The 14917-nt window shown below is 57.3% G+C and overlaps 5 protein-coding genes across 5 annotated transcripts; 2 read left to right on the plus strand and 3 right to left on the minus strand.

Moving 5' to 3' along the window:
* Positions 1–251: 251 nt before the first annotated feature.
* QBC33DRAFT_610929 (uncharacterized protein) lies at positions 252–1369 on the plus strand (the record flags this gene model as incomplete). The annotated part of the gene is made up of 4 exons (XM_060432431.1): positions 252–377; positions 444–585; positions 739–1115; positions 1166–1369. The coding sequence occupies 4 exons, from the start codon at positions 252–254 to the stop codon at positions 1367–1369; spliced, it is 849 nt and encodes a 282-aa protein (XP_060284050.1).
* A 1143-nt stretch (positions 1370–2512) lies between these two features.
* Positions 2513–3780, minus strand: QBC33DRAFT_558668 (glucosamine-6-phosphate isomerase; the record flags this gene model as incomplete). Its single annotated transcript, XM_060429899.1, has 3 exons — positions 2513–2881; positions 2964–3509; positions 3568–3780. The coding sequence occupies 3 exons, from the start codon at positions 3778–3780 to the stop codon at positions 2513–2515; spliced, it is 1128 nt and encodes a 375-aa protein (XP_060284051.1).
* A 1724-nt stretch (positions 3781–5504) lies between these two features.
* QBC33DRAFT_60544 (hexokinase-1) lies at positions 5505–7564 on the plus strand. Its single transcript, XM_060432279.1, has 3 exons — positions 5505–6227; positions 6326–6898; positions 6973–7564. Exons 1-3 carry the CDS (start codon positions 5620–5622, stop codon positions 7439–7441), a joined length of 1650 nt encoding a protein of 549 aa, XP_060284052.1. The 5' UTR covers positions 5505–5619; the 3' UTR covers positions 7442–7564.
* A 632-nt stretch (positions 7565–8196) lies between these two features.
* Positions 8197–10692, minus strand: QBC33DRAFT_60530 (p53-like transcription factor). Its single transcript, XM_060432276.1, has 2 exons — positions 10344–10692; positions 8197–10212 (listed from the first exon to the last, which is right to left on the minus strand). The coding sequence occupies exons 1-2, from the start codon at positions 10478–10480 to the stop codon at positions 8289–8291; spliced, it is 2061 nt and encodes a 686-aa protein (XP_060284053.1). The 5' UTR covers positions 10481–10692; the 3' UTR covers positions 8197–8288.
* Positions 10693–10882: 190 nt separating this feature from the next.
* QBC33DRAFT_537545 (glycoside hydrolase family 3 protein) lies at positions 10883–14507 on the minus strand. The gene is made up of 5 exons (XM_060427803.1): positions 14145–14507; positions 13939–14057; positions 12593–13870; positions 11184–12511; positions 10883–11107 (listed from the first exon to the last, which is right to left on the minus strand). Exons 1-5 carry the CDS (start codon positions 14192–14194, stop codon positions 11090–11092), a joined length of 2793 nt encoding a protein of 930 aa, XP_060284054.1. The 5' UTR covers positions 14195–14507; the 3' UTR covers positions 10883–11089.
* Positions 14508–14917: the final 410 nt, after the last annotated feature.

Consider the following 14917-nt stretch of genomic DNA (forward strand, 5'->3'; position numbering starts at 1 on the left):
ATGGTTAGGGCTTCGTGTGCCCCCCTTTCTTCCTAATTCCAGGCACCATTTCTGGCCTCTCGTCTCTTGATCTGTATTTTGGGCGGGGGTGGGGGTTGACAAGCTGCATACAGGGGCAGCAGATATTATTTCGATGCTTCAGGCGATGCGTGGCACATCGATAAATTCGCAACGTACGTATTCAGACTCTTGACAAAAAAGGTCGCATCTGACTTTCCAAGGCTCCATCGCAATCATTCAATATCGTCGTCATGGTGACGACGTACTCGGAGTACTCTGTCGATGCAGAGATCGAGGCATTCTTCAGGAAAACATCGGCAACCCGCGCCGCATGCGATGCCAGAGCAAGGGAGCTTGCCGGCGAAAACGTCGCCCCTGTTTAAGTCCAGGGCGTGTGCAGCTACTCTGTCTATTCCGGTCCTGAACTAAAATACGTCATTCAGTTCCGCCTCGAGTCCCTGGCACTCAAGACTGAAGTCACTTCCCTAGCGACCGAGGTTTACGGATCACTTGCACCGGAGGTATCCTTCGAGGGCAAGGTAGGGGACGGGGGGAAGGAGCCGCTCTACGTCTACCTGATGAGCCGTGTGCGTGGAATGACGCACCTAGATTTCATCCTGGCCCATGGCTTCCCGGAAAACTCTCCCGACAATCTTTCCTGGCGCTAGAACCTCATCGGCGACGTTACGCAGTACGTTTCCCTGTTAACGCCTGTTAGACCGCGATGCTGATTGACAGGCACCTTCCTGGCTCTGTCTTGGAATGCTCCTCAGCCAGTCAGCCCAGAGTACCGCGGCAGGTTGGGACAAACCTATCTCAGGGACCTACGACTCTTGCATGCTGCACTTTCGTCCCGATTTCAGCCCATTGTCCAGGCCTGCACCGACTCGATGGACGACATCCTGTCTCTCCCCATGGTTCTTCTCCATCGAGACTTTGGCTCTTGTAACATCATGGTCGACGAAGCGACCTGTCATCTCGTTGGTTTCATTGACTGGGCAGAAGCTCAAGTGTGTCCATTCGGGCTTAACCTGCATTCCCTCCAATCCCTAACCGGGAAGCCTCATCTGCGCAACGGCCGGACGAGATTTGGAGACTACGACACTCTACAGGACGTCTTTTGGAAACATTAAAGCATGAAGTTGGTGGCTTGTCTGACGATCAGCTCCGGACGATCAAGCTGGCAAGGGCCTTGGGTCTGTTGCTGTCGCGTGGCTTTACTAGCCGTCTTGCGAATAAGCCAGAGCCAGAGCCTATTGGCGATGATGAGCAGGGACGCTACAACATGATGTCGTTAGACGGTTTCCTCATCAATCCGCAGACAAAGTTCGATGGCGTCGAGCAACTGCAACGCCAGGCGCGAGGGTAGTGGAGAGTAGAACATTGCGCCGGGCAATAGGAGACCACAACAACAAAATGGAGCAACCAGCGAGACCTCCAAATATACTTCGGTCAACATAAAACTAACTCTAGCTCGTCCGCCAGGAAGATTTTTGCATTCCAGCGGGAATGCGTCTCGTTGGCTTGGCAGACGCGAAGACAACCGGGACAGGCCTCGAACTTCCAGCCAGTCACCCTGGTGGGCTCGCAGTTCTTGATGGCGTCCCCATGTATCATGACGGTACCCTCATCGAGGCTTCTGCTGTCTCGCCCTTTCGATACATTCATTGTCTGCGCGCTCATTTGTGGCAGTGTGTTGTTGGTTTGACGGCCACAATATACTCGTTTGGTATCTCCGGGCTTGTTGGTTCGTTGAGTTGCCTGTTGGTTACATCCCCGCATCCTGTTGGTTTTGACCGCCGCTGCCTGGAAACTGTGGACCCTCTGCATGAGGCTCCAAGGCCTTTAGATTGCAAAGCGTGAATATCGCCGGCATGCCAACAGTTCAAAGTGGTAGATGCGCTCCAATTAGCCGTTCAGCATCGTGGTACATACATAATGCCGTGCATATGACAAGATATACTCCACCCTGAATTATGCCTCTACCCTGCGTGAGGTGCGTACACACACCATGGGCCATCCAAGGCATGGCGGTGGCCTAGGCTTTCGGTCTCTGTGATGACGGTACGTTTGGCACGCCGGGTGTGGAGATGGTTGCTGCGGTTGCTGATGGCTTCTGCCCTTACTGTGTAGTCCATTTGTAAAAAAATGTCGGTAGAAACGGGCAGCCTCGACGGCGGCGACATGGACCATCCCGTGCAGCCGGTTTCATGAACACGTAATGCCTAACCAATCATACAAGAGGGATTTGATCCTCTCTGCGATACTCTACAGTCTGCCGAATTGCATCCGTTTCGACCGCCTTTTGCTTCGTCACGCCATTCTGAGCAAGGCTCCAAAAACATCCGCTGTAAGCCTGTCTTCATCAGGGAAACACTCAGGGAAATACGCCGGTCATGCTGTTCCCAACTCCATAGAACAAGTGAAAGTGAGCCCAACGTTTAGGGAAAAAGGGGGGAGAAAAAAGGGGCTAGAGCGAAGACGGCCGAGCAGAAAAACAGCCCCCCTCCCCTCAAGCGCCAACGGCATTAACCGCCACGGTCTGCGTCTCGGGCGTCGGCGTCAGGCGCTGGGCGAGGCGCGGGTCCGGGATCCGCGACGCCATGCTGTCGGGGACGAGGTCGAAGTCGGGCGACACGGAGCGGACGGGATACTCTGCGGCCGGGGACGACGCCCGCAGCAGCCGCGACGTCGTCGGCTGCGGCGAGAGGACTGTCGGCGCCGGTGCTTCCACCTTGACCGCGTCGTCGTCGCTCCGTGCGGCGCCCGGGAGGCGCGGCGGCTGGATCACTGTCGCTGGGCCAGGGCCAGTGCGCACGCGCGACGGGAGGATCTGCTCGAAGCCCTGGGCGCGGGCGACCTTTTCTAGGGATTTGAAGTACTGTTGATGGTTGTGTTTAGCGAGGGGGTGGGAATTTTGGCAGGAAAAAAAGGGTTTCGGGGGTGGGGGGGGGGGAGCTTACCCTCACGGTCTTGACCTGTAGTTCCAGGGTGGCGTCCTCGTCACACACGATCATGGGGTGGGGGTGGAGCTGCAGGCTGGACAGGGTCCACATGTGGTTAACACCCTGCTCGATGCACCGCTGCAGGGCCAGGGCCTTGCGGGGGCCGACGATGAGGGCAACGATCTCCCTCGCCTCCAGGATGGTCTGGACGCCGACGGTGAGGGCCATCTTAGGCACCTTCTCCAGGTCGTTGTCGAAGAAGCGCGAGTTGGCGAGGATGGTGTCGTACGCGAGCGTCTTGACGCGCGTGCGCGACGCAAGACTCGACCCGGGCTCGTTGAAGGCGATGTGCCCGTCGTCGCCAATGCCCGCGAGGAACAGGTCGATGCCGCCTGCGCGCTTGATCTTGGCCTCGTACTCGACGCATTCTGCCTCGAGGTTCGGGGCATTCCCGTCCAGGATGTTGACGTTGTTGGGGTGGATGTTCACGTGCGAGAAGAAATGCTTCCACATGAATGAGTGGTAGCTCTCAGGGTGGTCCCGCGGGATGCCGATATATTCGTCCTATCCGATCTGGGTGAGCAAGTATTGAGAAGCAATGTGCGGTATGTGTGTTCCTTACCATGTTGAAGGTGACGACATTTTCAAAAGAGACCTCGCCGGCCTTGTACTTCTCCACGAGGACACTGTAGAAACTCACGGGCGTTGAGCCCGTGGGAAGACCAAGCACGAAGGGGTGCGCTGGCGTGGGGGCGAAATGCTTGATACGCTCGATGATGTAGTTGGCAACGAATACGCTCGCAGCCACGGAATCGTCCCGGATGATGAGCCTCATCTTGACGACTAGGACTAAAGAGGAAAGGATACAGGATAGACGGGATTATCGAGGGCAGGGGTGTATGTGTGCTATTTTGAGGATATACGAGATGGTGCTAAGGATCTGGCTCGCGAGATGCGTTCTCTCTCGGCTTGTTCAGTAAGAAACGGGAGAGGAAAAAGAGGTACGAGACATTGGAGGGTCATTAAGAGGTTCATGCCGGCTTCAGTGGCAACTCGCAACGTAAAAGAACAGGGGTAGACGTAAGGTTAGACGGGGCCGGTGGAAGTACGCATAGTTCGGAGGACCACGGGTAACACCGGGGGTTGTGGAGGGCGTTGGGCCGATGATAGGTGGATGGACAATGGGCAATGAGCAACGGGCAATGAAACGTTCATGCTGTTCAAGCACACCGACACCAACCACATACCCACAGTAGGCTGCCCCACGGTGTGGGTATCAGGCCCTGGTTTCCGTTGGGTGGCGTGGGCAAGCCTTCTTACCACGTTGTGTTCAAGGTTGGTCCCAAACTGGGACAACCTGGCAGGGGACTAGACAGTACCTTTAGCTCTGTCCAGCAATAAAGCATAACGGGCTCCGGGGCGTGGGATCTGCTAGGGGATTGGATCTGCAAAGTCAGATGTGCAAGGTCAGATGTGCAGATAGAGAGCCTTTAGGCAGGTACGCTACGAGGCGTGGAAGGGAACTGCTGCATATCCGAGCCTACAAGCATGGGAACGTTCGAAACCAGGCATTGGAATATGGAGGCTCTGGCGGGAGACACCCGGGAAGCCAGCACGGTAGACACGCCATATCGAGAACCGTGTGCCTGGAACTGCAAAGGGTTCGCGAGGTGATGAGGCTGAACGAAGGAGGCTCGCGAGAATAAACTACTGCAGTAACAATTTAGAAAATAAGAACCGACCGCTGCAAGAGTGGGCGGCAGACTGGTGGGGCTGAATAGTTGTCGGTGGCCCGTGCTCCAGTGTTCCCAGTCCATTGGAAACTACCATTTTAGGGCCGGGAAATTGTTAGTGATAATGTTGCGGCCGATCGCCAGGCAACGTTACGTTTAACTTGTTCCCTTCCATGTCTCCACGAACCCACAACGGAGGCCACAATCACGGCTTCTTCCATGCAGTTTGAGTCTCCCCCCTTGCGTACCTTGATCAGGATCTACTCTGTATGGAACATTGACGGCCAATACGTACTGCAATAGTCCCATTAATATTATCACTTCTTTATACGTTCCTATTCTCCCGATGCTTCTGTTACACAGGACCACTGGCCATTCTAATTGGTCGCCGTCGGCCTCCCTGCCATTATCGCGCAATGTTTTCCCACATTGCCCTTCTTTTGGTAGCAATGAAGAGTCTCCACGCCCTCCCCTCCGTTCCCTCCCCTCTCGATGCATTGTGACTTTGCTTCGTGTTCCTTCCCTTCGTTCGTTGCCTCCACTACTCCCCCGGCCTGGGCCGACCTGACACCTTCCCCTTTCCCTCGTCCAGCCTTACCTCTCTCCAAGGGGAACCTTGGGAATCCGACACAACCTAACCTAACCTAACCTAACCTAACCTAACTAACCTTACCTACTTGCCAGCCTCCAACTGGTACCAGATACCGTAGAGAGGCTTTGGCTTTTCCCATTCCGGCCTGTCAGCCCTCTTTCCTAGGGCTTGTATACCTACGTCGTCGCCCCCCGTTGCTCTTGCTGGCTTCCTTTTCTCGACCCCTCTTGGGAAACCCATGGCTTAACCTTCCGGTGCCTCGCCCTCTTCGAGCATGCTCCTACTACTACTTCTTTGCCTTCCCCCTTCCCCGTTGGTGACCTGACTAGCTGCCTCTCTTTCGAATGTCATGCAGCCGCTCATTTCTGCAATGACAACACTGCGCGAGGTCATCGTTGCCGCTCTCAAGTCCCTGCTGCGAGGGAAGTCCTTCTTCGAAGCCTTCCTCGCCCTCTGGATCGACCCGGCGACCCCGAAAGGCCAGGAGGTCGAGACTGAAAATGTCCCGTCCGCGACGATAGAAGACTTCCTCAAGGAGGCGGAGCAGCTGTTCATCCCCCCGTCGGACGGCCGAAGGCTGAAAGAGTTCGCGTCCAAGCTCAAAGTCCAGTTCCGGGAGGGCCTGTCGTCAAACCCGGCATGCATGCTCCCGTCCTACAACCACCGGCTACCCAATGGCTACGAGTGTGGGCAGTATCTGGTTCTGGACGTTGGCGGTTCCAACCTGCGCGTCGCGTTGGTTGAGCTGAGGAGCCGCGGGGCGCGTGGCAGTGAGAGCGGAATCGTCCGCATGGATTCATTCAAGATCGACACCCTGGTCAAGAGTCTCGAGGGCATGGACTTTTTCGACTGGGTGGCTGGGAGGATATCCGAGACTCTTTCCAAGGGCGAAAAGAAGCACAGTCATGACCCGGAGAGCCCGCTCCCTATGGGGCTGGCGTGGAGCTTCCCTATCGAGTATGCTGTCTCCCCACACCCCCACACCTGACGGGACTAGATTCTGTGCACGCAGCAGACATGGAAACCATGGATCTCACAACTAACACACGCCTCAGACAAACATCTCTAAAGGGTGGCCGGTTACACGGTATGGGGAAAGGCTTCTTGGCGGCAAACGGGCTCGTTGGCCAGGATCTGGGAGAAATCATCAAGTCTGCATGCATGAAGAAGGGGCTCCACGTCGAGCTCTCTGCCATTGTAAACGACTCGGCAGCGGCATTGCTATCGGAAGCATACATCAACTCGTCGACCCGTTTCAGTCTCATCCTTGGCACTGGCGTCAACATCGCCGCGCACCTCCCAATTCCGACCATCGGGCAAGCCAAGTATGGTGCTCGCCCTGACAGTTGGTTCGAGAGCGCAAGCCACGTGGTCGTCAATACGGAGCTAGGAATGTTTGGCAAGGGCATTCTCCCCCTCACCCGGTGGGATCGGTTGCTCAACGCCTCGCATCCCCTGCCCGACTTCCAGCCTTTGGAGCAACTCGTCAGCGGCTTTTACCTGGGCGAGATATGCAGGCACGCGCTCGTCGAGGCCATCGACACGACAGGCATCTTTGGGGGGGTCCTCCCGCCGTCGCTCTCCAAACCTTACTCGCTCGAGACCGAGACGTTATCCATAATCGAAGCGTAAGTGCCAACTTTCCCCCTCCCGCCCCTTTCAACCATTTGCGTCGCCCACTTACTCACCTATCATCCCACAGAGACACCAGCCCATCACTCTCGATCGCTATCTCCACCTTCAAATCCCGCCACCCCTCCCCCGTCGATCCAACCCCAGCCGACCTCTCCGCCCTCCGCACCCTCTCCTCCCTCATCTCCCGCCGCTCCGCCTCCATCGTCGCAGCCTCGCTCTTCGCCCTCTGGCAGCTGAAATCCGAGTCCGAGACCGCGCACCTCCGCTCCCTGCCGCCGGGCCACCCCTTCGCCCCCGCAATAGAGGCCGAGCTCGCCCTGCCGCGCACCCTCGTCTCCTTCAACGGCTCCGTCATCGAGAACTACCCGCACTACCTGACCACCTGCCAGCGCGCCATCGACGGCCTCATGGCGACCTCCGGCGACGACGAGGACGAGGATGAGTGCGGTCTCCCGGGAGCCCTCGACCTCGTCGCCGCAAAGGAGAGCTCCCTCCTCGGCGCCGCCGTCGCGCTCGCTTGTCTCGAGGCCGAGTAGCGGGCCGGGACACACCCCCTGTCGAAATGCGTGTGGGGAAGGAGGAGGGGAAGGAAGAGAGAGAGAGAGAGAGAGAGAGAGAAGTCTTGGCGGTTATCTATTGGCATCCATCGGCAAATCAATATCTACATTACAAACGTTTTTTTTGATGCCGGTGGCAGGCGTGGTGATTGGATATATATTAAACAAGGTTCGCTCCCTAGGTAGAAAAGGGCGGGGAGGGGCGTTAGCTTGTATACCTATGATATGCAAGTGGGGGACGGGATATATTTCCATTGGTTATCTTTGGCTGTTTGGTCACATATACATCGTTTGTTTCATCCATCCTGGGGCTTACGCGGCGAAACCAAAAGATTACAGGCGCTTTTCGACCTACCCGAATTTACAATTCAGAACAGCCGCCACTCGGCGCATAGTCTGGCTGGCGGCGATCTGGTCTTTTCTTGATTTTTATTTTCTTCTTGTTTTATCCGTGGAAGACGGAGCAGACAGGGCAAAAAAGAAACAAACACCAGTGGGGTATATCGGAGGCTCAGGTTCCTATCCAACGACAACCAGAGAACCATTATTCCCTATCCCTCCCCACCCCTTTGCCCATATCCTTTGCCTACCGTTCCTCTCCCCGCTGACGAAAGACCGCCGAACAAGTGAGACAGGGGTTTGAGTCGTACAAAAACCCAGACTCCCATGTTATATCATACACCGGAGAATAGAAGTCGACACCACACGAGAGAGACAAGAAAAACGCCATAGTCATGTCATTAGCGTCGTCACGACTTCCCATAGACCTCCCCCCAGAAAAGGAAATAAGACAAATCATAAACAAAACCACGAATTTGCTCCTCCTTCATTCTGCCGCAAAGTAGCGTTTTGTCCTGTTCCGCGTCTGCTGGGCCCGCACCTCGGGCGGTATGATGGTGTGGTGGACGACGTGGGGCCGGTAGATGGCGTCGACTGGAAGGACCCTGTTTTGGAGAGAGTTGTGACAATTAGCAAAAGAGAAAAGGAGACACGCTATACAAAGATAGGTAGATGATATCCGGGGGGGGAGCAAAAGAGAAAGAAGAAGAGACAATACTAACCAATCATCCAGGCTCAGCGGGAAGTACTCATACAGAAGATCCTCCGACTCGGCCGCGCACCCGCCCGGCCCTTGCCCGGTCTGACCCGCCGCCTGAGCCTGCGCCGCCGCCGCAGCCGCCGAGGAAGAAGTTCCTGCCCCTGCCCCTGCCCCTGCTCCTGCCCCTACCCCAGCACCCGTCCCCGCCCCCGCCCCGGCTCCCAGCATCGAGAAGTGCGGGCTCTGGATGGAGTCCGACACGGAGGACCCGGAGCGGTTGGGGCTGCTGCGATCGTCCTCGGACAGCGACAGGTTGATGGGCAGCAGCGTCGACGTGGCCGATGACCGGGAGCCCTTGGTTAGGGTCTGTGTCGTGGTGTGCTGCTGCTGCTGTGATTGTTGTTGCTGTTGGGAATGGAAGTACTGGTGGTGGGGGCCCTGCATTGAAGGGGAGGAGAGGGACGTGTCGGGTGACCAGGGCGGGACGGGCGGTCGGGACGGGTTCGGCGAGAGGGCTAGTTTCTTGGACGGGTGCGGGCTCTGGTGGTGGAAGGCGATTTGGGGAGTTGGCCAGTCGCTGGACTGCGGGAGGGGCTTTTCGCTTGGTGTAAGTAGGTATCGCCACGATACTCTCTGGTGGGGGAGAAAGAGACAACATACCTGTATATTCCCCAGCGAGTGATAGCGTTGCATGTTCTGGGCAAGATCCCCCTTCTCGCCCTTGATGCTGCCGCCGCCCCCTCCACCACCGTGGCCAAGAGACGCAACCGACGAAGTCGATGGATCGGTGCCCCTACGCTCGAGCCTCTTGTCGCCGCCGCCGGCACCGCCCGTCAGCGGCACGTCCTTGCGGCTGTCGAAGTTGCGCGGGCTGCGTCCGCGCACGATGACGGGGCCGGACTGGATCTCGGCGATCTTGACCTGGTCGCCCGACTTTGTCCGGGCGAGCAGGTTGATCTGCACGACGTAGTGCTGCTGCAGGCCCTTGCGCCTCCCGTTGTTGGCAGTCGCGTGCTTGAACTGCAGCCGCTTCCACGACACGGGCACGCTCACGCTGCTCCCGTCCACGTCCTGCCCGCCCGCCAGGTCGAGCGCCAGCGTCGGCGGCGCGCTCGCCACCTTGGTCGCCTCATCCCCGGCCCCGGGACCCGCAGAGCTGGCCGCACCGCCGCCGCTCTTCCACGGGATGCTGATGATCTCGGTGGGCTTGCCCTCGATCGACTCGATGGCGGTGATGGAGGCGGCGAGGTCGAAGACGGGCAAGCGGCGGCCCTGCTCGTCGACGACGGCCGACAGATGACGCGGCAGGGTGATCTGGCCCGAGCACTGCCATAGGTTGCGGCGGTAGCAGGTCAGCTCGAGCGGCCTGGCCGGGTTGCTGTCGCTGCCGAAGACGTCCTCGGCCACGAAGAACATGCCGTACAGCTCGGCGCTCATGCCCAGCTCGGCGAACTGGCCAGCACCCCCCGCGGAGCCCCCGTCGCCAACCAGAGCCGCCTTCATTATGGGCGCGCTGAAGCCCAGGAGCTTGTTGTCCAGCTCGTGCGGCGACGGCTCGTCGCCGTGCAGGTTCTCGACGTCGGCCGTGACTCCATCGTAAGGACGCACGCCCGGGTACGAGAAGGGGTCTTCGAAGGTTGTCGAGTAGGTGTCGAATTCGTACGAGTTGGTAAAGGGCATGGGCGGCAGTGCGCCACCATTAACGCCATCGCTGGGGGGTTTGAGACATGGGCTGTCAGTCTAGTCCGGGGCAAAATAGCGGGGGTGAGGGAGGGGCCTGCTAGACTCGCGCTGGCTGGTCTTCGCAGTTGCGCCCCCCCATGAGGGGCTTCGACAACCTACAGGATGGACTCATCAAAATTGAGGTCTTGATCGAAATCGTCGATGCCCAGGGATTGGCCGCCCCCATTCAGTCCCAGGGCATCGATTGCCGGAGTGACGCCAGACGACAGCGCCTGCATGGAATTAAAGCTTGTCATCTCATCGTACCGGGTCCGACGGCGACAAAGGAGGAAATGGGTAATTGGTATTTGGAGTTATCACGATATGAAGCAAGAGTCGATGGCTCGAAGGGTGTTTGATATGGCAGCTCACGGGGTCAGGCCAGTCATTCGGGGCATTACGGCGAAGGTTGAAGTGGAGGATAAGTGTTTAAGACAAAATGACAAAATGCGACATCCCATCCCCATCAGCCGGGGGCTACCCGCAACACGCCAATTGGCTGGGCCTTCTCCTTTGCGCCGGGTTAGCTTCGGTCACCCACGTCTCCGCACTGCACTAGTGTGCGTGCCTAACACCGGGCACCTACACTACCTGACCTAGCAATGCTAGCATGCCCTAGGTAAGGTACCTACCAAGATACCTACCTGCCTGGCCAAGTATTCAGAAACAGCTAGGTCAATTGAAGAGGTACAGTAGTAGCTACTCTTTTGATAAGATACCTATGATATGCTAAGAACCCTGATAGACCCAAAATCATTGCATCGTGATTTTCTTAAATCATACCCAGCCTCCATTCATAACAGCTACGACCCAAAGACCCACGCGGTACACCCATCAGACGCCACACAAACCGCCCCCAAAAAATGTCAAGCCAGATCGCCAAACTATTTTCTCAACTCCCATGTTAGTGCTGTTTCAAGTGGGCAAGCAATTGCGGGGGGGCGGGGTTATCCGTCTTACGTTATCGGGCACGCTCGTGAGCTGCTCAAAAGCCTGCAGGACCTCGAATCCCATGGCGAGGAAGGTTTCGTATAAGTCGTCGGGGACCCAACTGAGGACGCTCTTGCCCGACTTGTGCGCCTTGTTCTGCCTCACCCCCATAAGCGCGAGCCCCTCCAAGACCACGTTCGTCTGCGCCGTCGACGGGACAACTGGGGCGAGAATGCCGCCTATCACCTCATCTCCCACCGGCTGCAGGGCTGGGATGTAGCCCGACAGATGGCTGCACACGTGGCTGCCGGGGCTACACACGATGACGGTGCCGAGGAGGGTGTCGACCAGGCCTTTCGCCCGGACAACGCCGCACGTCTTGGTCTCCTGCAGCGCAAACCGGTAGAGCTCAAACACCTCGGGGGTGGAGTGAGTGGCGACGTGGTTCAAGACGCTCTCTGCGTTGTCCAGGCCGCGAATAAGATCGAAGCTGATGCTGGCTCTCTGTATGTTTTGCAGTATGCCTTCTGGCACGAACCAGCTGTTCAGCTCCTTGATGACCATGTTAGTGAGCCTCTTTGGGAACTGCGTGTCCCACCCGCTCTTAGCGAACCAGGCCTTTAGGTTCGAGCTGTCGTCCACGGGGATTCCCAGGAAGACGCCGGGGAAGCTCATCCCAAGCTGGATTTTCTTGACTCCCTGTCGCTGGGTCAGGTTGCGCAGGGCCCGCCGATGAAGGGACCGGCCGATGGAGACATTGCGCTTTGTCGGATCCACGAAGATGGCGCCGAGAATTCCAGTCCCCTTGGTGAAATACGTGGCGCAAAATCCGTAGACAGCCTGGGTACTGCTATTCCGAACCACGAAGTGCGCTTCCTCTATGCTTGAGTTGAAGAGTTGGAACGCAGAAGCCGTGGTTGTCTGTAAGTATTGGTGGTTGGGGGTACTAGCTCTGGCCAGAGCCTGCAAGAGATTGTCAAGTCCGGGCCCGTCTCGATCACGGTTATAATTCTCGACTAGCCAGTGCTGTCTTGGTTTGACCACCTTCCTACTCTTCCTGAGCGTCCCCGGCAACGTGCCATGCGGCTGGAACTCTCCAAATAGCGCCCGTACGAGTGCCGACATGGCTGCCTCGGTGAAATCAAAGGTGCAAATGTACGTCCCGACAGACTTGTCCATAGCGAAGTCGTACGGAGAGCTGACGGCCACAACCACCAGCGACTTCTTCTGTCCGCTGGAACGTAGCATTGAGCACATGGTAGCCACGTGCTTGGTAAAGCCCGCCTGGTATAGGTTTCTGTTTGCATCCGCTGTCACGATGATGATGCATGATGCACGATGGATTAGATTCTCGTGAACTGGGAATTTGTCAGTAGGCATTGGCACGTGTGTGATGCTCGAGCAGCTCGAGCAAAAGACTGCGTAGGCGGGTAGCTTACCTGGTCGGACACCATGCGCGGTGTACGAGGTATGCAGCAGCTTCGCATGCCTGGCACGCGCGAGGGATTTCCCCAGCTCTCTGAAGACCCCTTCGCCACTCATTATGGCACCCCTGTCCCCACGGTGCGCCCACACGTCGTGCATGCTCCCGCTGGCATCCCGTGAATTCTTGGAATCCATGATGCTCTTGGTTGCTGAGGAGGCGGGGAGCGGCTTGACAAGAGGAGTGAGAAGCAGCAGTTCTTCATCCTGACGCATAGATGCCCCAAGCGGTAGAAGCTTCTCGTTATCTCTTATAATGGTGATGGAGCCATCGTACGCTTTCCGCGAGAGGGCCAGGTGTCCCGGATGAATCTTGGACAGCAGAGAGACGCCTGCGGGGTTTAGCGCCTTTTGCCACGAAGTGCAGGTGCTCTTCATCCGCAGTATGCGTTTCAGCGATGTATATATTCGCTCCTTCGTGACCAGCTCATTCTCTATGCCCAGCTTCAGACCGGATATGGCCTCGAGCTGCACATCATGCGCACGGCAAAGAAGAACTAGATCGCAGCCAGCCACGACCGCCATGACCGTGCCAGCTTTCACGCCGATCTCAGTCCTCAGTGCCTCCATCTCGAGGCATTCCGAGATAGCGACGCCCTGGAACCCCAGTTCGTTCCTGAGCAAGTCATCGACGACCTGGTCAGAGAGGCAGGCATGGTTCACATTCATACTGGGATTGGCGATGCCGCAACCCCCGACAAACATGGCGTCAAGCTTGCCGGTCGCGATGGCATTCCGAAACGGGACTAGAGCACTGAGTGACAGCTCCTCTAGCGTTTGAGTAATGATGGGGATATCAAGGCTAGAGCCCAAGAAGTCAAGATTGCCGTAAGACGGAAAGTGCTTCCCACAAGTAGCAACGCCGCCATCCTTGTAGCCGTTCATGGCGGCGATGCCGTACTGGGAGACCTCCTGGGGGTCGTCACCGGTGGCCCGGACACCGAGTGGCTGATAGCGGGCATTGGTAAGGACGTCTAGAACGGGGCCGAGGATCAGATTGACGCCGCAGGCCGAGACTTCGGTTGCGGTTGCCTTGGCGATGTTGTATGCAAGATCCGGGTTGCCGGCGGCAGCCTGGCCCATGGAACTAGGGAACTGGCAGATGTAGTCCTCGTCAAAAAGACTGTTGACCCCGCCATTCTCCTGGTCGAGAGCGATCAGCAAGGGGTGAGGGTGGCCGGCCTGGCGGGCAATGGTTTGAAGTTCCTGAACCAGCCTAGCCGTCTGCTGAGCCGCTGCATATGTAAGTCGTGGTTAGCATGCCACGAGCCCCATGAATGAAGATCATGTGGGGAAGATTAACACTTGAGATTCTTAGCAGTCAAGAGGATGGAACCGAGATGGTGCTCCTCAATGAGATTGCGTATCTGGGGAGTAACTTCCGTTCCATCCCACCCCATAATCAACATCTGGCCAATGGCCCTAGAAGACATGTCCAGTCAGCGTCAGACAAATGGTGCAGCTGTGGCAGATGCGCGGGTCAGCCAGGCGGCCAGTGCATGTACGTACCAGTCAAGGTCCTGCCATGGTGGGTCTAATTTCGCGTCGAACTTGGACATGGTGAACACCGTCTGCAGGTCAGACAGCGGAAGGCGAGAGGCCGTGGGGAGACGGTGGTGTGCCTGTTTGCGGTTGGCTGCTGTCACGTTATGGCCAGCATAGTTGGTGAGACGGGCGGAGGTGGCAGGTGTAACGACGGGTTCTGCTCAGTCAACCGATCTGCCGGAACCTAGAATGAGGCAAGAGACACCGGAGGAACACCCGAGCTGTGGAAGCTGGCTGGCACGACCTGAGATCGGTGCTTCAAGTTGATGTGATCCTCTCCGTGGTGGTTGCCCGCATAACTCGCCGGCACAAATGATTGGATGCCGGCACCGTTGAGGGGACAGATCGACTAATCCACTTTTGGAAAGCGGCGCTTGACTAGGTGCACGTGCCACATGAGTTTGTCGGCAACGTTACATCATCCCGTTGGAGCTTGCAGAGGCAAACTCCTTCGAGAACAACCATCCATGTCTCAAGACTGGACCGTTCCTAGCACGTATCTACTATGCAGTACCCGGAAAACCATATCATGGGGCAAGATTATCAACCTTGGTGCCCCGCCCGCCACTGAGAGCCCAGTTGAGACATGAGAGGCACTAGTAGAACTCACGTTTCAATGGACTAGTGCAGCGTAGGCTGTAGCTTTAGGGGCTACTGCGCAGCTTCGTAGACTCCATCGCATGGTTCACCGTCACAGTACGTTGTAGCCAAGTGGCTACCACCAGTCTCGCCACCCC

The sequence above is a fragment of the Phialemonium atrogriseum genome (assembly GCF_030411735.1).
Source record: "Phialemonium atrogriseum strain 8032-3 unplaced genomic scaffold QBC33scaffold_11, whole genome shotgun sequence".
Lineage (NCBI taxonomy): Eukaryota > Fungi > Ascomycota > Sordariomycetes > Cephalothecales > Cephalothecaceae > Phialemonium > Phialemonium atrogriseum.

Excerpts from the sequence above, each read along its gene's own strand:
- QBC33DRAFT_60530 (XM_060432276.1), bottom strand. The coding sequence starts at position 10,480 with ATGACAAGCTTTAATTCCATGCAGGCGCTGTCGTCTGGCGTCACTCCG. Across the intron at positions 10,213-10,343 it reads AATTTTGATGAGTCCATCCT|CGATGGCGTTAATGGTGGCG; the intron begins GTAGGTTGTCGA and ends CAAACCCCCCAG.
- QBC33DRAFT_60544 (XM_060432279.1), top strand. The coding sequence starts at position 5,620 with ATGCAGCCGCTCATTTCTGCAATGACAACACTGCGCGAGGTCATCGTT. Across the intron at positions 6,228-6,325 it reads GCGTGGAGCTTCCCTATCGA|ACAAACATCTCTAAAGGGTG; the intron begins GTATGCTGTCTC and ends CACACGCCTCAG. Across the intron at positions 6,899-6,972 it reads ACGTTATCCATAATCGAAGC|AGACACCAGCCCATCACTCT; the intron begins GTAAGTGCCAAC and ends ATCATCCCACAG.
- QBC33DRAFT_537545 (XM_060427803.1), bottom strand. The coding sequence starts at position 14,194 with ATGTCCAAGTTCGACGCGAAATTAGACCCACCATGGCAGGACCTTGAC. Across the intron at positions 14,058-14,144 it reads CCATGGCAGGACCTTGACTG|GGCCATTGGCCAGATGTTGA; the intron begins GTACGTACATGC and ends CATGTCTTCTAG. Across the intron at positions 12,512-12,592 it reads CGCGCATGGTGTCCGACCAG|TTCACGAGAATCTAATCCAT; the intron begins GTAAGCTACCCG and ends ACAAATTCCCAG.